The sequence below is a fragment of the Colias philodice genome, chromosome 19 (genome assembly GCF_061535455.1).
Source record: "Colias philodice isolate Cphi_HAF_F1 chromosome 19, ilColPhil1 Martin Lab GWU primary, whole genome shotgun sequence".
Classification (NCBI taxonomy): domain Eukaryota; kingdom Metazoa; phylum Arthropoda; class Insecta; order Lepidoptera; family Pieridae; genus Colias; species Colias philodice.
The window spans coordinates 4,817,185-4,840,291 of record NC_143104.1 but is presented as its reverse complement, the minus strand read 5'-3'; the positions used below and the strand labels follow the sequence as shown (position 1 = coordinate 4,840,291).

At 32.8% G+C, this 23,107-nt stretch overlaps 4 protein-coding genes across 6 annotated transcripts in view; 3 read left to right on the top strand and 1 right to left on the bottom strand.

The window, feature by feature from the left end:
• Nucleotides 1–1,358: 1,358 nt before the first annotated feature.
• On the top strand, nt 1,359–7,726 carry Ubqn (ubiquilin). The gene is made up of 11 exons (XM_089707041.1): nt 1,359–1,549; nt 1,671–1,857; nt 2,619–2,716; nt 2,958–3,101; nt 3,487–3,625; nt 3,834–3,941; nt 4,501–4,763; nt 4,999–5,112; nt 5,372–5,581; nt 6,046–6,178; nt 6,415–7,726. The coding sequence occupies exons 1-11, from the start codon at nt 1,448–1,450 to the stop codon at nt 6,489–6,491; spliced, it is 1,575 nt and encodes a 524-aa protein (XP_089563167.1). The 5' UTR covers nt 1,359–1,447; the 3' UTR covers nt 6,492–7,726.
• A 2,154-nt stretch (nt 7,727–9,880) lies between these two features.
• PIG-V (phosphatidylinositol glycan anchor biosynthesis class V) lies at nt 9,881–12,915 on the top strand. The gene is made up of 2 exons (XM_089707604.1): nt 9,881–10,005; nt 10,096–12,915. Exon 2 carries the CDS (start codon nt 10,103–10,105, stop codon nt 11,702–11,704), a length of 1,602 nt encoding a protein of 533 aa, XP_089563730.1. The 5' UTR covers nt 9,881–10,005; nt 10,096–10,102; the 3' UTR covers nt 11,705–12,915.
• MBD-like (methyl-CpG-binding domain protein 2) lies at nt 12,915–17,077 on the bottom strand. Of its 2 annotated transcripts, XM_089707605.1 has the most exons (5): nt 16,829–17,077; nt 16,341–16,490; nt 14,665–14,830; nt 14,074–14,218; nt 12,915–13,784 (listed from the first exon to the last, which is right to left on the bottom strand). In XM_089707605.1, the coding sequence occupies exons 1-5, from the start codon at nt 16,948–16,950 to the stop codon at nt 13,618–13,620; spliced, it is 750 nt and encodes a 249-aa protein (XP_089563731.1). In that variant the 5' UTR covers nt 16,951–17,077; the 3' UTR covers nt 12,915–13,617. The 2 variants fall into 2 exon arrangements, with proteins under 2 accessions (XP_089563731.1, XP_089563732.1); XM_089707606.1 differs by lacking the exon at nt 16,341–16,490 and having other exon boundaries at nt 16,829–17,075.
• A 3,037-nt stretch (nt 17,078–20,114) lies between these two features.
• ATP8B (ATPase phospholipid transporting 8B) overlaps nt 20,115–23,107 on the top strand; it is a 58,346-nt gene continuing 55,353 nt past the window's right edge. For both annotated transcript variants that reach the window (XM_089707686.1, XM_089707684.1), the window contains exon 1: nt 20,115–20,273. The gene's annotated coding sequence lies outside the window, so the exon portion shown is untranslated. The remainder of the gene's footprint in view (nt 20,274–23,107) is intronic.

Genomic DNA, 23,107 nt, shown 5'->3' with positions numbered 1-23,107 from the left:
CGGATAAAAAAATAAAAAATAGTCATGCTTTTTCCCTATTGTATTTTATATTTTCCATAATATACCAAGAAGGATATAGACGCTTTTATACATTTATTCATAACGAAATTAATATAGACCGGGCTCCAAGGAGATGTTCGTTTACATAAATCGCGGACCTAAATCTGACTTCTGATATATATTGTATAGATCCCAGACATCCTATAGACAGATGTTGCCAACCAGTTTTGTGGTCCCCTTCCCCGCACCCCGGTAATTAAATATGGCATACAAAGAAAAAAATAAACATTTCCAAAACATGCCGCGTGGGGTATCAAATGAAAGAGCTTATTGAGTAGATCACGAATATATAGCATACTATAACATTTCTTACACTTTCTCTAAGATTTTTTAGAAAATTTACGAAAATGGTCCATTTTTGAGTTAACTTTAAACCACTATAGATTGAAAACTCATGAATATATTTTTTAAATTATTATTTTAAATAATTAACAATAGTCCATTGTTTACGATTCAATAGTTCGTACAGTGAAATAGTTGCATGGGGGAGTGGGGGGAGCATTCAAAGATGGCGAGTATATTTTCAAGTTTATGCCAGAAATAAAGGCCTAATACAAAAATATCGGTGTCAGGGCTTAGAATAATTATCTCTGCACTGTTTTTGTGTTTGACTGAATGAAAAATATGGCAGAAAATTCTTGAATCAGCCTCTGTGTGATTAGATTTGGCATAAACTTGAAAATATACTCGCCATCTTTGGATGCTCCCCCCACTCCCCCATGCAACTATTTCACTGTACGAACTATTGAATCGTAAACAATGGACTATTGTTAATTATTTAAAATAATAATTTAAAAAATATATTCATGAGTTTTCAATCTATAGTGGTTTAAAGTTAACTCAAAAATGGACCATTTTCGTAAATTTTCTAAAAAATCTTAGAGAAAGTGTAAGAAATGTTATAGTATGCTATATATTCGTGATCTACTCAATAAGCTCTTTCATTTGATACCCCACGCGGCATGTTTTGGAAATGTTTATTTTTTTCTTTGTATGCCATATTTAATTACCGGGGTGCGGGGAAGGGGACCACAAAACTGGTTGGCAACATCTGTCTATAGGATGTCTGGGATCTATACAATATATATCAGAAGTCAGATTTAGGTCCGCGATTTATGTAAACGAACATCTCCTTGGAGCCTGCTCTAATAAGATAAAGTTCTCATTAACTTATTAATAGCGTTAACAAGAAAAACTCTAAATTTATGAGTTTTTCTGATTTCTATTTGAAGTAAAAAGTAATTGAACGCATTTGAAATAAAGTGATGAGTGATCTCTGTGTGAGTGATGACCGATATGTCATCTGTGGTTGCACCAGTCGTCAAATTTCTAGTGCTATACAATTTTGCTGTTCCGCCAAAGTACAGAGTCATCTAGATTTGATAAAATGGCAGAAGGCCAAGAAGAACCAAAAAAGATTACAATCACAGTAAAAACGCCGAAAGAAAAACAACAAGTTGAAATCGAGGAAGATGCGGATATCAAAAAAGTAAGCGCAGCGTCTCGAAACCTCTCTTTCATGGCGTAATAACATAGATATTGCATACGCAATCAGTGATGACATTTATTTAATCATACGGCAATAATAATTTAATGAAATTTGGTTTTAGCTCAAAGAAGTTCTATCCCCAAAATTTAATGCGGAGCCAGAGCAACTATGCCTCATTTTTGCTGGTAAAATCATGAATGATGTCGACACCCTAAAGCAGCATAATATCAAGGATGGTTTGACAGTTCATCTTGTGATAAAGACTCCACCGAGACCGGAACCTGAGGGTGCAACTCGTCGTCCACCAGGTTCGTAATAAGCAGCCTATTAAATAGATTTGTTGACATGAGAAAAGTCAAGCAAATTATGACATTTCAAATGATAGTCATTATGTGTAGTTTTATCATATAAAATTTATTTGTTCATATTCATTAACTAGATTGATAATTTTTCAGTAGAATATCAGAGAATTTATATCCTATCATACAGAATATTCAATTATTATTTTGACTACATTTCTTCAATTCACTAATATCTTGTACACTAACTTCAAATTATTGTCAACAAATTACAAACCTGCATGTATGAATCAATCATTTTATGAATTGGAAATAATGAAAATTTGTAGATTAAGTCTTCATGGATACTATAAGGAAATCATTTGTTTAAAGACAAGAAGTGTTTTTGGAGATAATAATTTTAAAATATGTAAAGCTTGTTAGTTCACGGCAGGGTTGAATCATAGTTAATTCAAAATGTAATAGTTTAGTATAATGTATATGAGCGTTGATTAGTATAATGTTAAAAAGAAGACCCAATTTTTTTTATTATAACGTTTAATCTAGTAAACTAATTATTAATATGTATGTATGAGGTGGATTTTTAACTTTTCAACAAAAGCTAGAGTATATAAATATAATTCTACCTATTCTACTCTAGTAATGGTAGGAACATACAAATATACTTCAATCAAGATAAGAAATCAACTGTAACATTAAGATTAAACATAAGTATTAAGTATCATACTAATTAAATATTAATAAACATATTGTTACTATTTTATTTTCAGCCGATGTGGGTGCTACACCTTTTGGATTGAATTCTCTTGGTGGTCTAGCTGGTTTGGAAAGCTTAGGTCTCGGACAGAGCACTTTTATGGACCTGCAGGTACTATACAGTAAAATGTTCATATGTGTTTGTAAAATTTATGAAAATCAAAATTATTTCCTTTATTGTTATAAAAACTGAATTGTTTTTTATTTTATATGTTTATTGTTGTCATTTATTATATAATTCAGACTATATTTGTTAATAGCTTATTCATTATGAAGAGATTAATCTAATTATTTAATTAAATACAAATTAAAATCCTATGAGATATAGTGATTAAAATATTTTATGGATTCAGGCAAGGATGCAGCAGGAATTATTGTCCAATCCAGAAATGTTAAGACAAGTGCTGGATAACCCACTTGTGCAGCAAATGATGAATGATCCGGAAAACATGAGAACACTTATAACGTCTAATCCACAAATGCAGGATCTTATGTCTGTAAGTATTGATAACATTGTATATGGAAAGGTAGCCAAAAAACATAAAACTAATTTGAATTATTTATTTTAAGCATCACAATTATTGTTTGAAAAGTTTCTATACACCTTATCTTATCCTTATCTATATTTTTTTTAAATAAATGGTTCATCAAATGGTCATCATAAGTCATCACTTAACATTTAAGAGGCAGAAATCTAAACTGACCTAAACCAAGCAAATTAATCAGCAGAATACAAAGATGTTTGTTGCAGTTTAATTATTCAAATTTATCAGTAGCCCATTTTTTTAGTATAGTCCTAAATGTTTTATATTTGTCACAATTCAATTATTTGTAAATGATGAGCAATAGAATTAATTAACATACATTACAATTATTTTGTAGCGTAATCCAGAAATCAGCCATATGTTAAATAACCCAGATCTATTGCGACAAACAATGGAATTGGCTCGCAACCCTGCTATGCTGCAGGAGTTAATGCGTTCTCATGACAGAGCCCTTTCCAACCTTGAGAGTATACCAGGTGAGATAAAAATTATATATTTTTATCATATTATATAATACAAGAGGATTAATAAGTGAATTAAGCAATTATAGTCAAGTTTTTATATTATGTTGAATTAATTCATAACTGCTGTGTCATTGTGTTTGGATGTTAAAAATGGCAACTAATAACTGATAATACAAATACTTAATTCAAAACACATTTTAAAGAAGTACATTATTTCTAGGTGGATATAATGCATTGCAACGGATGTACCGTGATATTCAAGAGCCAATGTTGAATGTAGCCAGCAGTATGGCTGGGAATCCATTTTCAGGACTTGTTGATAATTCAGGTATTTTGAAGCTTCCCAAAAATTATTATCTTAAGAAATTAAGATTATAAGCGATAAAACTAATTAACAAATTTTGTCCTTATTAAAATAGGTTTTTACATCCAATTGGGTAATCCCTCTATACCTTTGAGTAAATATTACATGTTAATTTGTAATATCCTTAAATTTTATGAGGATATCCTAGTAAAGTAATGATACAATGTGAAGTTTAATAAACACTTTGTGACTATTTTTTGACCGCCTCCTTGGTACAGTGGTTGACGCATGAGCGTAGAACCGAGGGGTCCTGGGTTCGATTCCCGGTTGAGACGAAGAAAAAAATGTCTCGGTCTGGCAGGACACAGAAGGCTGATCACCTACTTGTCCCTAAAGATAATCGATCAGTGAAACAGATGTATGCATAATGCATCTGCCCTTTACCCCACAATGGGGACACGGGACTTCACTTTTTTTTGTGACTATTTTAATTTCATCATAATATTATCTAAAATAAAAAATCTTTATTTACATATTTATTAGTAATAGTTTTGTAAAACTGAAACAGAACTATTCTTTACAGACGGTACAAACCCCCAGCAAGGTGCGGAGAACCGTCAGCCCTTACCAAACCCATGGCAACGAGGGGGTGGTGGTAGCGGGTCCACCACCTCTGGGGGTGGAACCGGCCCAGGGCTGATCAACACGCCCGGCATGCAGTCGCTGCTGCAGCAGATGTCGGAGAACCCTCGGCTGATGCAGTCCATGTTGTCTGCACCGTACACTAACAATATGCTTCAAGCGTTGTCCGCCGATCCGGAAATGGCAGCACAGCTTATAAATCAGGTAAAATGGTGCCCAATTTTAAAAACTTTATATACAGTATTTCTTTTTTCCATATTTTAATTATTGATACTGGATGATACAAACTTTTTTGTGTTGTTTAGAATGTAATTAGATTAGAACACAAATACATAAGTTACACAAACTAGAATTAGTATTGTTAATAAAGAATGCGTTTTTAATATTTATATTATAAATTGAAATCTATTGAAATTAACCTTAATAACTTTTTTTTTAGAATCCAATGTTTGCAAACAATCCACAATTGCAAGACCAAATCCGCACCATGATGCCACAAATGCTTGCACAACTGCAGAATCCTGAGATGCAACAAATGATGTCTAATCCTCAAGTGAGTTTAATAACTATCGTGTCGTAATTCGTAAATCACCATATACCGAAGATTTTTGATAATTGCCAGACATGCAACATGCAAGGCGCGATCAAATAATTAAGAAATCGCATTTCAAATCTGTTAAGAAATATTAAATTTCTAAATATATAATTCTCGCGTAAATTAAAAACAAAAGTTAAATTAAAAATTATACATTATTCTGACACATTAGCACTCCCAAATAATTTTCCATAACATAGCATATTCATATTCACAGGCGTTGAATGCGCTGCTCCAAATCCAGCAAGGCATGGAGCAGCTGCGTGCGGCAGCACCGAGCCTTGTCAACAACCTCGGGTTCGGTGCCGCGGCCGCTACCGCCGCGCCGCCCGCCGCGCCAACCGCGCCGACCGCACCGGCAGCACCGGCGGCACCCGCGGGTAACGCAGCGCCCCGCCAGCAGCAGAACACGGAGCTGTTTACACAGGTGAGATAGTACAGGTTATGGGATATACCGCCGCAATTTTTTTTTATTTTGTGTGTGTACAATGTCTTAAGTCAATAGAAGATATTATAGACGATTTATACAAACATTTACACAATTTTGTAGACACCTCGCTCTGAATTGCGCAAGCATCGCAATTTCGCTACACTTTCCGACATCATACATCGGGGCCTGAACGGCCGGCCAGTCGAGTAGCCTGATCGAGGATCCTCCCTTTTTCGATGGAAACGTTCCGTCCTGCCTTCACAATTTTGTCTACAAAATGTAATATGATGGCAAAATTAACGAGTTTTAACGAAATTGTGTGATATTTCTCGTCGTCGTTTTTGATATCGAGAAAAGTTTATACATATTTCAAATAGAATAATAAATTCTTGTTATTCGAGAAAAGTTTTATACATATTGATTATTTCAAATAGAATAATAAATTCTTGTTATTATTTCAGTTCATGCAAAGGATGGTAGCAGCAATGTCCAACGATCAGAACAGCTCTAACCAACCTCCCGAGCAGCGTTACTCGCAGCAACTCGAACAACTCGCCGCTATGGGATTTCTCAATAGAGATGCTAATTTGCAAGGTATGCTGAAATAAACATATTATAGACTTTTGAATTTTTTACCTCGTTAAAAAGCCTGATCGCTTAGGAGATTCAAAAACAAAACAAAAAAAACTATGTTTTCTTTAGAAGGTTTAAAAACTCAAAAATTAGAAAGTTCCATTAAATTGTACAAAAGCGTGATATACCTGCATTTTTGATTTATATTTGGGATATGTTTTAGGGGCAGCTTAAATAATTGTTAATAATTTTTGCAGCGTTAATTGCAACGTTTGGCGATGTGAACGCTGCGGTGGAAAGGCTACTTGCACTCGGCCAGTTGTCCATGAGCTAACATACTCGCATCCCAACAAGCAACTATCGACCCGCATACTTCATGTCTTTGATTACACAAGTATCAATTAATGAAATGTACTGCAAACGAAATGACGTACTCCAAGCCATGGTGTATGATCAAATATGGCATATTATGAGGTTGATTCTTTACTACGACTATCAAAATATTATTGAGTTATTGTTAATATAATTATCGAAATCCATTCCTTTTCATTTTAGTTACTAGACACTTTTCCTTGGGAATATCTATTAATTGGACGAAAAGTACTTTTATTTGAAACCAACGTTAAAATATTTAAAAAAAATCTTTCTCTGTTATAATTTATTATTGTGTAACGGTTTCCGTAAACAGTGAGAGTTGTGTGTAAATAGCTTGTTTTGGATGAGACTAGATAAAGCCACGCAATAATTACATATAAAGGTTAATGTGCTAATGCTTATGTACAGTCTTTGATGTAAAATTTGCTTTACAATGTGTCAGTTTTCAAATTATGTACATTTATAAATTATACTCTGTGCTCTTATTACATTTGCACTTCGTTTTAGTTTTGAATTATTTACTGTTATGCTTTAAATGACTATTTCCTTATCTGTAAAATTCATATTATAGTAATTAGATATAATCTTGTTTACCGGCTTTAGCAAAAGGTGAATGATACAAATATGTTTACATATGAGTGTGTTTTCAAGGCGTTTTCAAAATGGTGTGTTGTACAGTGTAACTAATAAAAACGCGTTATTTCAGAACGCTGTTTTGCTTTAATTATTTTTCTTATGGTGGTAGAACTACAATTCAGCTGTGTGCTCTAATTTATAGAATTCTAGAAAATTCTATTAAATTTAAGGTCTTTAAACTAGAACATACTGTTGCTCAGTTTATTGGGGATTTTGTTGATTTGCCTGGAATTTCATAGAATAATTCTATTATAAGAATACTAATACTGTATCATTAAAGTTTATTATAAAAAATTAAATTAAAAACTTTTGTTATTGTATTCGTAAATTGTTTTAGTGAATTAAAGTGTTTAGTTTTATAGCTAATACACACGTCTTGAGTGTATTTTAAAAACAATGCTCTACATAAAATCCTAGTTTTTAGGATTTTAAAAGGTAAAAATAAGCGCATGCTTTCTTATTTTAGTTTTTTTTTCGGGTGTATTACTTGAAATATCAAGTGACCGATGTGTAATTATTTGTGACGGAATACAATTGCAAATATATAAACGAATGAGACTGTTCTTTTATTTTCCTATACCTACCCACTTTATCTCTCCTGCGTATTATAACCTTAATATAACATAGATAAGATATGATAATATGATAAAAAATACTTAAAATATCATATACAATACACGGTATATCTTTTAACCTTTTATTCTTCTTAGCAAAGCTTCTAAGAATGTTCAAATTTGCACAGCAAGTTTAGAATTGATAAGATCATCTAATGAGAAATAATTATGTTATGTAGACAGCATTTTTTGCAAATTGTCTGAGAAAAGGAACTTTGCGTCGGCAAACTGTGTTTCACACACACGCCATGAGGGCGTCCCTAATGGCAAATTTGAATTCAGATCTTCGTATATTTATATTATAATAGGTTTATGTTAGTACATTACATAGATCACTGATAAAATATATATTATCTTCTCATAGGTAAGTAGGTACCTATATAAAATTATCGTGTCAATGTTAGTAACCATACTCTTACAAAACGGCTGGACCGATTGTCATGAAATTTTGTGTGCCTATAGGGTAGATCTGAGAATCGACCAACATATATTTTTCATAGGTACGTAAGGTACCTCTTAAGTTATAAGATCATGGCAGAAAAACGTTTACCGGGGCAGCTAGTGATAATATAATCTATACTAACTATCAGAGCAAGTAATACTAATTATAATATTATAAAGCTGAAGAGTTTGTTTTGAACGCACTAATCTCAAGAACTACTGGTCCGACTTGAAAAATTTTCGGTGTTGGATAGCCCATTAATTATCGATAAAGGCTATAGGCTATAATATCGCCACGCTAAGACCAACAGCAGCGGAGCGCGGGTCAACACGCGGGGCGCAGCGAGTACTAGATATACTGTCATATCCATGTCGTGGCCATATCGTAGATTTGCTCATTTCATGATATGATCGATCATTTCGTGAAATGGTCGCATTTCATGAAATGCTCGAATGTCTATTGGCCACATCATGATGTAGTTTGGGCAGATCAATGATAAGAAATCGTTTCTCGATATGGCCAACTAAACGCGCGGTTTTTTCATGAAATGATCAAAATTATTTGATCATATCGTAAAATAGTTACATTAATTATTGGTAGAGGCGCTGCAAGCGCTGTGTTTATGTGATAAGATGGCGGCCGCTGGCAAAAATTTAATTATTCGCAATTTAAAACTTCATAGTTCGTTTTATTACAATATGAAGAAAGTAATAGCAAATAATTTACGACGAAGAGGTTCGAGTACTATGGAAAATGCGGATATCTTATATTGAGGAAAAAATGCGTCTAAAATCCTTTACATAAATATATTTATATATCCTATGTTATTATAATTGTTCCTTTTTTTTAAAAAGCAATTCGCTTCTGGCACTCGCCGGCCGCTACCGCGGCACGCTCGCTTTGCTCGCTCGGCTCGTGCGTTCTTTATTAAAGTCTAACCTAACCTAACCTAAATGTTTTCTATTGCAAAAACCATTCGCTTCTGGCATTCGCCGGCCACTGCCGTGGCACTAACTTATATGACAATAAACAAGTTCTAAAAATATTCAGAATTTTTTAATGTTTTATGGACTTTATATATTTTATACGATCTGGCCAAATGTGGATGACCATATCGTGAAACGTTGACGATTTAACGATCTGATCAAACCATGTTGGCCATTTCATGAAATGCGACCATTTCGTGAAATGGCCACTCATATCATGAAATGATCAAATCTACGATATGACCACGACATCCATACTAATATTATAAATGCGAAAGTAACTCTGTCTGTCTGTCTGTTACTCAATCACGCCTAAACTACTGAACCAATTTGCATGAAATTTCTTATGGAGATATTTTGATACCTGAGAAAGGACATAGGCTACCTTTTATTGCGAAATATGTACCACGGGCGAAGCCGAGGCGGACCTCTAGTTTCTAATAAAGGTTCTAATCTGTGGTTGAAAACTAATGGGTAGAAAGGACGTAAAACGCAAAAATCTTTGCAATTACGGTAGTCCCCCACACTAGTGTATCATATATAAAAAAGTTATATGATAGTTATACTCACGCTATACGCACTATCGGGTACTCTGTGCACTGGTCTGACAACATATTACCACATACTTGCTCTGTGCTGACAACTTGATATGTGTCAAAAATGAAGTTCAACATTTAGCTGTCATAATAAATGGTCCAAAAAATCATTAATTTTATTTTACAGATATTATTGACTTAAAATTAATGTGTATCATAATTTATGATTTTTTATTAACCAGAAAAACAATAACATTGGGTAATTTGAATAAGCTCCACTACCGTTGCTAATAGCAAGTTATAAAATAATCGATAGAACCAAGAAAAATACAGTAAACTTTGATTTCAGGTTCAAAATGTATTCACCAAGACAAAAGATATTATGGTTCGCGTTCAGTACTAGAATTTTTATTATACTATTACAAGCAATATTCAACGCTCTCATCCCAGACCATGACGCAAACGTGTTCCTTAGTCCTGAAGACCCGGCATTGCGTAAATCTACCGGCGATGTTTTTGTGGAAAAATTTTTGGGCGGAATGAAGAGATGGGATGGTCAATATTTCATACACATAGCTCAGTATGGGTATACTTACGAGAACTGTTTGGCATTCTTTCCACTATTCCCATTATTGGTTAGACACATTGCATACATATTAAACAGTGTTACAAGTGGATTCATCAACTTTCATAGCAACTTATTAATATCAGCAACGTTAATCAATTTCATATTTTTTATTAAATCTGCTGATGTATTGCATAGATTAAGTCTAAGAGTTCTCCGTAGTGAAAGCAGAGCATATAAATCTGTGATTTTGTATTGTGTTAATCCTGCTAGTATATTTTTTGTAGCACCATATTCTGAATCACTATTTGCATTTATGTCATTTTACACTATGTTAAAATGTACGGAACCAGAAACACTTAGATTTGCAAATATAGATATGATAAGTGCTTTACCAGCTGGATTTTCTATGATAACTAGATCTAATGGCTCTGTTAACTTAGGCTTTATTCTTTACACTAGTTTTAAAAATACAATTGAGAAAACAATACCTGAGATATTGTATAAATATAAAACACTCAAAAACAAAATGATTATACCAGCATTGTTATTACCATTGTTTACATCGGGACTTGCTCTCTTTATGACTGTGATAATAGCTATCATTCCATTTGTATTAGTGCAGACGTACAATTACTTCAAATTTTGTATACTCAGTGAGCATAATTTGCCAGAGTTTCTTTCTAATTCAGAATTTGTACTACCAGGCAGTGCTGAGAGTCCATGGTGTAATAATTCATTGCCTTTGTCATACTCTTACATACAGAGTCACTATTGGGAAGTTGGATTATTTCAATATTATCAAGTTAAACAACTTCCAAATTTTATGCTGGCGATGCCCATATTGGTTATAATATTGTTTAATTGTTTATCATATATAAAGAATAATATAAGGTTATGTTTAAGACTGGGATTAAAGGACAATATATTAAATTTTGGATATGCTAGCAAGATGCCTTATAAGCCAAAGCAATATTCTAAGGGATTTGGGGCCAATGATCCAATATATTTTGTGTATATTGTACATATAATGTTTTTAACAATTTTCTGTATTGTATTTGTACATATACAAGTGTCAACTAGACTTTTAGCATCTGCAAGTCCAATTTTATATTGGATATGCTCAAGTAAGATGAATGTAGGCCCTACTCCCACTTCTGATCAGAATACTATAAATGAACATTTTCGCCGTATAGGGATGGGTAAAAGAATACCTTCGCATCATTTATCTATTGCAAATTTAGAAGGAGTAGATAACATGTACAGTAAATGGAAAACATTTATTATTTCTAGAAGAATGCCTGACTTTCAATCACGATTTATACAATGTTATTTTTTAGGGTACTTTATCATTGGAACAATATTTTTTGCTAACTTTTTTCCCTGGACCTGATTTAGCTGTGAAGTTAGTAGGTATATATTAGGATTATTAATCATTCATTTTGTCTAGTACATATCATGACCAGACATATTTGTTTATATAAATCTCCTAGTTTTACATATCATTCTTAATGATAAGACATCTAATGTTACTTCTTAAAGGAAAGCATTTAATTCCACTTGAACTTTTTGGCTTGAATTCTAATAATGCATGGGGCCTTTTATATAAGTCCATTTTAAATGTGTAATTAATATATTAATGTTATGTACATTTAAAATTAATTAAACAATACTTTTGGAGTAACACTGAAGCCTTTTAACATTTAAATGTTAGGATTTTAAATGCACTAGTCATAATTATTATTAAATTATAAGAGCGTTTTATAAATTAAATAGGTAGTAAAATGATCTCAATCTTTATATTAGTCTAAACTCTAGTCTATTTTACATAGATAATTATATTTTGCTTGAATAAGAACTAAAAACTGCTGGATAATTATAAAATTAATGTATGTAACTATAATGTTATCACAAGTAATGGCTGGTTTATGTGTAAACCAGCCATAATGTAGATAGTATTGCCACTTGCCTTTAGATGAGATCAGGGTTACTTATTGTTAAGATAATTGTACCTATTCTTTGCTATTTGTTAAACATTGCATAGTACATTATTGTATAAGTGGTGTGGTTGTAAATTGTGAATTTGACAGAATATAACAATCATCAATCATGTGAAAAAAGTCATTGCAAAAAAAACTGAATTTATTTCGATTACTGAATTTTTACGCGAGACGTGAGTTTGGAATTGCAATTAAATATTTGCATTACATAATTGGGAACCAATAACTTTCCACACTGTTAAATCATAATTATCTGAACAATAATTTTGTCTAACCCTGGTTTAGAAAATTCACAAAGCACAATAATTAGCATATGCTTCATAATCCATCGAAAATTTACAGCAACCGTCCATTGTGCAATAATAAATTAAAATTCTTGTCATGAGAATTTTTTAAATTTACCAATGGTAAAATGCTACAATATAATATTTGCTGTAAGCCAAAAGTCAATATATTATTAAGATATAATTGTCAGTCAGTATTATGATATGGATAGAATGACAAATATTTTAATGGTTGTGAACCTATTTTTTAGAGTATAAACATTGCACAAAACTCTGCTTACACAAATTCCTATTTCTCTCTAATGAATAAAAAACTTAATTACCATCAAATGTTTTATTTGCCTTATGTACAAAATAGAAAAATCCTTACTCTTTCTTAACATGCACCTTATTAATAATTACTTATTTATTCAACTTTCTTCACACCCAATACTTAGATACTATTTAGCTTTGTTTTATAAGTATGTAGTCTTATAATTTAGACCATATTTACTATGCCTAGCCTACATTATCTCTGCAATTTACTCAAATAATTTAAATATGTAATATGTATTATATTATGATATGAATTATAATTGAAAAAATATAAGAATGTTTATAAAACAATAAGTACCTAAATACTTTTAATCAAATTTCAAGATAAAACATAATTGTGAATTTTGCACATTTTTGTCATAATTTATCAATTATCAGTTATAATATTTTAAACTTTTAATGTAGGTAATATCAATAATCACATTATAATAGTAATAAGGGTTATTAAAAATATGCATATCAAATTGTAATTCAAAATACATGCTATATTATTAAAAATATGCTTAGTTCAGAAAGTATGTTACCGTTACATTAAAGATTATAAATACTTTTATATATTACATAGTACCATCTGTGCTATCTGGTAGGCAGTCAGACGCACAAGGCTTGGGCGAGTCTGCTGTAGAGTCTGGCAGTACCATGTCGACGGGGTCAGTTTCCTGCGAGTCGGCGACGGAGGAAGGACCTTCCCCGTCGCCGGCTGAACCCTATGCGGCCGCAAGAGCCTCTTGTAGCCTGATACGCGCGCGCTTCACACGCTCTTCCTGACGCTTCACGTCTTCCTTTGTTATTGTCACAGCCGCTATTAACGGCTGCTCAGGGTTTAAAAAAACGCCGGGATTTTCCAAGATGGATTGCTTTGATCCAGTTTGACCTGAAATAAGGTAAAACACTATCAGCACTAGTAGTTATAGCTATTACCTAGTCTGTTTGGATTTTTGTTTACTGGCTACTATTCTATTCATATACACTTTTATAGGAGTTTAAAATAATAAAATCTGAGGCTAAAACTTTCTTGATTTTTGTGAAAAGGAAACATGTTATTTAATGTATGAAATGATAATTCTTCTCAGGAGTTCGGAAATTCCTATATGGGTGGCAGTTTAAAAAGCTCATTCATGAATGATTTGAAGAAAACGTGAGTTAAAAATAAGCTTGTTTACCTGTTATAGGTTGTGATGAAACATGTAAAGCAGTTGCAAGCGATTGAATAGTTGTAGCATCTGAAGTGTATGGCCCCAATGATTTTATGTACTTGGGCAGTGAAGTGGTACCAATCACACCATTTGCATCACAAGCTGTTAGTCCCTAAAAAGTGATAATTATGAATTTTTTTTTCTGTTCTGATCATAATATGGGCTCAGTATGAAATTAGAAAATAAAAAAATGTTTGTGAACTCTAGCCAATCAAATATAATTTATTTAGGGCTGGTTACATTACTTGCTGATAATATTCCTGATATTTGGCATTTTTTCACAGTACTCCAATTTCATACATTATTTGCCATTTCAACTGAATGAAACAACTCAACAGAAAATATTATTTAGTAAAACTGTAAAACCAGCCCTTAATCTAGTGATAATTATTATTAGTTTCATTTCATTATTTTGTAAATTCAATAACAATTCCAGGGACTTCTTTTATAAGTTAGCCACAATTTCATTCAACAAGTATTGTGGCTTGTACTTATCAATTTACATGAACTGATCTAGAATATTACAATTTTTTAATATATTGCTATTAATAATTTTACCTCAAGCCTTTTCTCCCAGAATAATTGCTTTGGTTTCTCTTGAGTGCCATGTTTTAAGTCAGTTTTAACCTTACTCTCCTGAGTTTTATACACAGTCACAGGTTGCTTGAAAATTGAAGCTGTTTGACGAATAGGAGGAACTAATGAAGCATCAGAACGCACACCCCTGTTTAAAATAAATAGTTTGAAAACCTTTCTCATATACAAAATTGTTTAGTCATGAGACAATGATACCTTTATGTTAATCTCTATATCAAAAACTGATAAATATAACTGTATGTACAAATTATGTATATGCTAAAATATTTTTTGTTATTATATTCTTATAAACACCATAGTCCACTACACACAAACAAAACCACACTTAGTTGCTAACATATTTTCTAATTTATAGAACATTGAGTTTTAATAATTGGACACAAAAAGTGATGATTCCTTATATGCTTATTATTAAATATGAAGTATACATGCAGTTAATCATGCTATGGGATGGTATCTATACATTATTTACAACTTGTGAATCACCAGAGCATACTAATACCCTTTGCAAGTTAGTTGTTAAAATTATAATTTATATTATTAGTTCTTTAATATTTAATTATTTTATACTGTAAGCATAGCTGGGCATTATCTCATTAATCCATCAATCCAAAGACAATAAACGAAGTTAACATTTTGACTTATGGATAAACTTTTAAGTTAACTTCAATAATAAACTTGTCCATTCATCATTAAGCCATTATCAACTATTTACCAAGCAGTCATTGACATAGGTACTTAAAACAACTTAACTCACAATCACCTTTTAAAATGTAATAAAAAAATATCCAGTGGCATAATACACTTATAATTACATTCACTAATAACGAAAACATATAAAAAAACTTCTTCATTCAAATATACACCTTATCTAGTGACAGTAATGTTAAAAATCTTATATACTTACACTTATTTGAACTATGTACTTGCTGTAAAGCAAGTGCATTAAAATAAATTTTGAATGAGATTTTATAAAAAAACTGTGCCAAATAGAGGCATAGCCAGAGCTTTGCCTCAGAAAATTGGATGAATATTACAATACATACTCATACGTCAATGCAAGCTTTAAATAGTTTTTATATCATAATATAATTTCAATGATAAACATTTTTCAACAAAAAGTGTTTGATAAATAGTAAATACTAAATATTACCCAGCTATGATAATATTATGTAATTTTTATATGTAATTTAATGGCTTCTACAAAATGTAACAGAAATTTTATTTCGCATACTTATGCAATGTATAGAGATTTACTCCTTATACTATGTCCCAATAAATACCTAGTATTTATTGGGACATATGAAATAATTCAAAGATACAATAAAGACAAATGAAAAGCACAGTGATTGATATGAAAAATGAATAAGCTAGACAAAAACAATTCCGCTGCACAAATTGAAGGTGCAATGTGTATTTAAAGCTGCTCCATTATAAACTAAATACACATATACAATCTAAACTACACTAAACTAAGCCAATGTTGAACAACTTACACATCAACAGCACATTGATAAATAATAATACTGATCTTCAATTTCAAGCCAAGTATATAGCATAAAACAGATGTAACAAAAGCAAAACTGCACTAGTGAACACAACACAGGTGATAGAAGTTAGGACACTGATGGATGAACCTGTAATCAAACTGCGCACGAGCTTTCTTGGCCTTGCACAGCAGCATGGTGTTTATTTGACCCTGCTGAAAGTCGAAACACGACAGGTCCATACTATCACCAAGATAACGAACTAGCTCTGGCTTACTGCGAAACTTTTTACCTGTTGGGCTATAGAAAACTTATTGGCACCATAATATTACGTTAGTTTTGTTAATCTTTACACAGCAGGGGTGAATACATGTGTGAATCCTTGTGCAAATAACGGTAATTTTATTAATAAGAACTGTAAGAAGAACTCTGCATATTTGTACTTCCAGATTTTGGTCATTTTAATGTTAGATCGTCAATAAACGTCATAGTGATGGTAAATACTCGTCTTTTATTTCTAGTAAATACTAATCACTCATCATATTACATATTATATTCTAATTAAAATATATATAAACCATCGAAGTACGTCCATATCTGTACAGAAAAATATAATAGAATTTGGAATAATAAATTACCTGTAATAATAAACATCAACTTTCCCTGCTGAAAGCCCACTTTTTCGTATGACCTCTTCTCTTTGCCAACCCTTGGGCAGGGCTGGACAATCCATTCTCTTTTTCTCTATAGATATATTCATTTTTTCGAAAGTTTTAGCCAGTTATTGTGCTATGTAATCTACATAAAAAAAATCGCTCATCGAATTATCCACAGAAATATGTACGTTAGGTATAACGAACGCTTCCTCGTTTGACTTTGACATGATATGTCAGTCCGAGCCACAGAACATATATACTCTGGTCCGAGCACAGACTTCAGGCAACAACGCAATCCACCAATCCACATAATAAATAGATTGATGACCAAATATTTTGGTCCTCAATATAAATTTTACACAAAGTAAGAGCTAGCGCGCACGAGCAACTTTGTCTCCGCAACTATTTTGTCTCCGCAACTATTTTGTCTCTCCACCCATGGGCTAGTATGAAAGTGCGCGCACGTAGCGACGCAACTCCCCATACAATTGATGGGAGAGACAAAATAGTTGCGGAGACAAAGTTGCTCGTGCGCGCTAGCTCTTAAGATAAAGAAGTTTCACTTCAAAAAATCATAGTTTCATGTTAAAAAATTTCATATTTAACGTTGTTTAATACTAAAATATATGAAAAATATTCTATTTGTACATATTTAATATGTTTATTATATCATATTGCATACTATGTTGAAAAATATCGTAAGAATGTAGAATATACCCATTCTGTATTAAGTTCGAGAGTCTTCTTTTCGCGTTTCCGTCTAGCGCCCTTTTGCAATGCGCGATATGGAACTTCGTTCCAATACTACTCCCAGAGCAAGTAATATAGGTTAGGGAGCCAGGTGCAAATTTGGTTAACTATTTCCTCTCAAGAGATAATTCGTCAGACGCATGAGAGTATAGTATTATAAAGCCTCGTGAACGTCAGCTGGCGCTCGGTTGGGGGGGTGCCTCCCACGCACATAGGAAAAAAAATACATTCATTCATTCATTTCCTCTCAGCTAAAAATTTGTCAAATTGTAGCTAACCCAATATCTCAACGAAAAAAAATAGTCAGCTGGTTACAACATGGTGTATTATACGTCAGCTGGTGTCTCGAACATGAAAGTTAAATTTAAAGAAAAATTTATTTTCCGTTATTTCCTCTCAAACAAAAATTTACCTGATGATAGCTTATATGTAACTGTGGATAAATATATATGTCAGCTGGCTGTATCTTGGTGGAAAAACCGTCAGCTGATACGGGAGGCTACAACCGCTCTTCCCCCCAACCGAGCTCCAGCTGACGTTCACGAGGCTTCATAATACTATACTTTGATGCATTTTACTAATTACCGCTTGAGAGGAACTTGGTCATAAAATCTGCTGCTGGCTCCCGGACCATAATACTCTGTGGTAATACTACTCAAGGAGAGAGATAACATCGGCTAATATTTTTATTTTATTCTATAATATTATTAAATGCAGTTCAAGGCTAAAGCCACAAAAGCATATAATAATTCTAGTTTTTAAATATATAATTTTTACATCGAATTTTCTAGTACGTGTCTAAAATAACATTTACATACTTACAAATATCTAGAAGATAAGAATACAAGGAATGCTCAGTAGATTCTCATAAAATTTAATAGAAATAAAAAAGACGTGTGGCACTCGGGGATTGCCGCGGTAAAGCTATTGCAATTTGCACCAATGTTATGCCTTCAAGCCACACCTCCGTGCCCGTCGGAGTGGGGAGCGTGTGGTTTTTTCGTTACGGAATTTCTCGATTCGGTCCCCGCGCTCAAGGCCCGCGATAGAAGCTATGCAATAGCAATAGCTTAATAAATAAAATGTAAGGTGGTAAGGGGTTAACACGTTCACTGCGCCATCATTTTCAAAGAACTTTCCGCTGGTGCTTTGGAGACCTAAAAGATCTCGAAACTTACCCACCCTTTGGTGCGTTTGAGACCTAATCAGTCTCCTAAAGATACAGTTTTGAAAATAATTTATATCTTCCAGAAAACAATGACATATACTTTGAAGTTTTTGTGGATGAAAGATAGTCTATTGTTTTATATTTTGCTAGGTTCGCACGCAGTTATGACATTTGAATAAACTACAAATACCAAAAAAAAATTAGATATCGATTGTATCTCGTACCGCAACCGAAGATAGTTAGAGATATGTGTAGTAAGTAGTGATGGGAATGTCAGTTGTCGATTGAAATAGTTTTATTAATTATGCAAAGTGTTTTTCATTAAAACATGGTAAGCAAATTGACGCATATGGTAACAATTCGTTTTCCAAACATTTTCCAAAATTTTTATTATACTGGACGATGCAGCAGTATAATCCGGCTTTGATTTTTTGTTCTTCTCCGTAGATACTGCTTTCCGAATCGGTGGTAAATGTTAAAAATATGGAATGTCGTTTCAAAAGTGCTTGTAGAAGAAGTCTAATTGAATAAATAAATGTTTGAGTTTGAGTTTGTTAGAAATCTCACCAAAATAAATAGATTTTTTACACTTTTTTCTTTTAAAAGAACTCATTGTTTATAAAAAATAATCAACACCTAGATACGCGAGTATTATTTCCAAAACGAGCGAGCTCCCACATCGATGCTAGGACAACACTAAACCGAATCAAGCAGCGCCCGCGCCGCCTACCCTCCCTCTCTTGCGTCTACGAGGCCTACGTTTCCACGAGTACCGACATATCTCCTAACGCAAGGAATGAATATAATTACAGTACTGTGCGTTAGGGAGCTTTTTTTTTTTAACGTTGGGAAATGCATAAATTACGCATCCCCCTCGGCAGTTTTGCTGTCCAAGGGGGTATGTGGGACTCGCTGGAAGCCATACCCACTAAAACCCAACGGTGGCCGTCTTTCGCCCTGGGCGGCGGGGGTTAACAGCCAGGCCTTAGGGACCTAATCCATCTCTAATTTATTTTTTAATGTTATTGAACTCAGCTTTAAGTTGGAAGCAAATATGTATATTTGTCCTACTCATACTTAAAGAACTTTACAAGTTAGATCCTCCCGCAAGGAGTGAAAAAACACGATTATATTCAACGCACAAAACAAAAGTCCTGCAAGGTATCTGATAGATCTCGTAATGCAGCGAACGTGTTATTACCAATTACACAATGGGTAACACCACAGGTAACACCGATGGCAAATAATATCTCTGACCTCAGTCTCTGACTAATATATAGTTATCTGTGAATAATGTGCACTATTCACGCCTCACGTCTACTTGCGTCTACTGTACCTGTACGTCACACTGACGTCTCACAGTCACAGTCAGTTTGTATCCGTGTGTGAAATAATTTAATTCTCAATTTTAAGCGTTGTGGCTTTTAATTGTTTTTCGGCTAAAAACTGTGTTGAAATAGTAGTGATAAGTGTATTTTGCAGAAGAGGTTAATCCAATTTTAATTATCAGTAAGTATTGTACCTGTTCTTATTTATATGACCATGTAGATAAACTGTTCGTTGCCAACTTTTTGATTTACTTTCACTTTTTATATTTTCATAGTTTCATATTGGATATTTTTTCTCGAAAAATGAAAATAAAAGTGGTAGGAGTTAACTAATAAAAAGTATGTTTGCAACGTAATCCGGCAGGTCTATTTTTAGATCGCCAAAATACAGCCATCAACCTGTTGTAAACCGTGAATTGTCGGATCTACACATTCATCAAGCAAGATATAATAAATAAATAAATAAATATTATAGGACATTATAACACAAATCGACCTAGTCCCACAGTAAGCTTAATTAAGGCTTGTGTTGTGGGTACTAGGCGACGATAAATATAATATTTAATAAATACATTTATATAGATAATAACACCCAGACCCAAGAACAAATAATTGAGTTCATCACACAAATATTTGCCCTGACCGGGGATCGAACCCGGGACCGTCGGCTCAGTAGGAAGTTAAAGTAGGCAGTTATAGTAAGGAAATAAAACATGATACTGTATTGTGCTACTAGAAAATATCGATTCCAAATAATTGGTTGTTTTTGCATTGTTTAGGGTTATATTTTGCAGTCAAAGATCCTGTATAAATAGCATAAGTCTGCAAACTTTGCTATTGTTGATGATGAAAATAATAGCACCCATAAAACCTATTATTATACTAAAAAATCACAAGTTGAGTTATACATATTTCAGGAAATCACCAGTAGCAGAAACATACATTTATGATTATTTTAAAAAGCATGAAGTGTGATGAAAGCATAATCAGCTCATCACATACCTATTTGGGTATTGGTTCAATGAAAATAAATCAATACATGCAATCAAAGTTCTAACATAACTATGGACCGACACCAAAGAACAGCATAATACTTTAACATATTTTTGTTATAGTATTAAGTAGTTATTAATTTTTTTTAATTACAATTTACAACATACTAAACCCATTCTTCTCGAAACATTTTAATTCATGGTAAAATGGTTTGTAATTCATATGTTCAAAAATAGAAAAAAAAAAACTTGATGAATTATGAAATAAAATTCAACCTGTTTCAACAATGATTATCTACTATGTATTTTTATTTTCTATCTTATTTTCTATCCTTGAAACTAGGCACAACCATGTCAATTAGGCACAGTATAACAGCATCTACATAGTTTAAAATAAATTTCAACTGAACATAATAATGGACTCAACTAAAACTGATTTGAGAGTATCTGTTTTATTCTTTAAATAATTTGACTCACTAACATAATATTTTCTACTCTTATAAATAAACAGACATTGTATATTTTCTCATTCTGTTCAGTGTTGACACAAAGTATGTGAACACCGACAATTAATATTTATTTATTATTATCTCTTATAAATGGTTTTTTAACGTTTAAACATGTCTAATGTGCTAAACAGCAATAACAATTGATTGACATTAGTATAGTATTAAGCACCTTAAAAAGCTAATTTGTTAAGTTAGCATTCAGCTGTTCAATTTTTACAACATTTATACAAATAACTAATACAATTAAGTTTGATCTTTAATATTTAATCACTTGCATAGACAGTTTATTAAAATTTATGAGAGAGATTGTAACCATCAGAACCCATAATTGGCCAAATCTTGCAAAAGCCACATTAAATGGGAAAATCCTTCACCTGAAGAGGGCTCCATATAGGACAATAAATGTCAAAATTACATTATCCATAACCTGTATCTGTATCCTGAAATTGGAATTAATCCGTCAGTCCTCGGATCACAGACACAATAGAAAATCTATTGTGTCTCGGCCCGATCGGGCCGCTCGGTGGTCAATGGGTTAATAAAGGCTTTTTTTTTCAGACAATTTATTCAAATTTAGGTTTAGTTTCTTTCACTTTCTGATTCTATTTTAACTCTTAAGCTTGTAGATACTGTAATTTCTATGTTGATCAAACATATACTTAATAATATAAAGCTACTTACTAGTACTACTACTAACTACTATCACTAACTTCCTTTACCATTGTAGAGGAAAATGATCCCGGAGTGCAAAACAGAAGCAAACCACTTTTTGTCATAAACCAACAATATTATTGGTGTTCCTCATTGTTTGTTTTTTATGCAAAAATAGTAGGTACAATGGTAGCTGGATTTTCTACGGTCAATAGCGGTAATGGTGTGAATTTAGCTCCAACTCACTCAATCCAGTCCATGAAAAGATTTATTTAAATTTTAAACACTCTGACTGGATATAATACCTCGCTCCCGGGGATGGAGCCATGGTTATGTCGGATTCCTACCCTCTGATACCCCGCTCTGTTCCTCCGCGCGGCATGGGCGCAACGGATAAGCGTGAGTCGTAAGACTACCGCGTGATATAATTCTGGCCTAAAGTAAAACAATATAGAGTAGTCGTATCCCATTATACATCGCATTGCGTGGATAAGTAAATAAAATTTATATTTAATGGTTGTTGTGAGTTGTGACTGAAGACGATTGTAGCGTGGGAAGATATTGTTCTAGCAATTGGTGCACCTCGGTTTCTACAGGCTATACAAGTATACACTATTCATATAGAATGAGACCGGCTGCTAATAATCTCACGCGTGTGAATCAATTACGTCATGAATTATTTACAACTGAACCCGAACGAATGTCGTACTAAGGACCTTGAACTTTTATTTCGCGAAGGATCCATTGAATTTTATTTGAAAACCATTCTTAAACCTTTATCCGTATGTACTTTCAAAATTGTGATGACTATGATGATTAGGTACGTAATGAAATTTTTATTTTAATATTTGTAAATCGAAAAT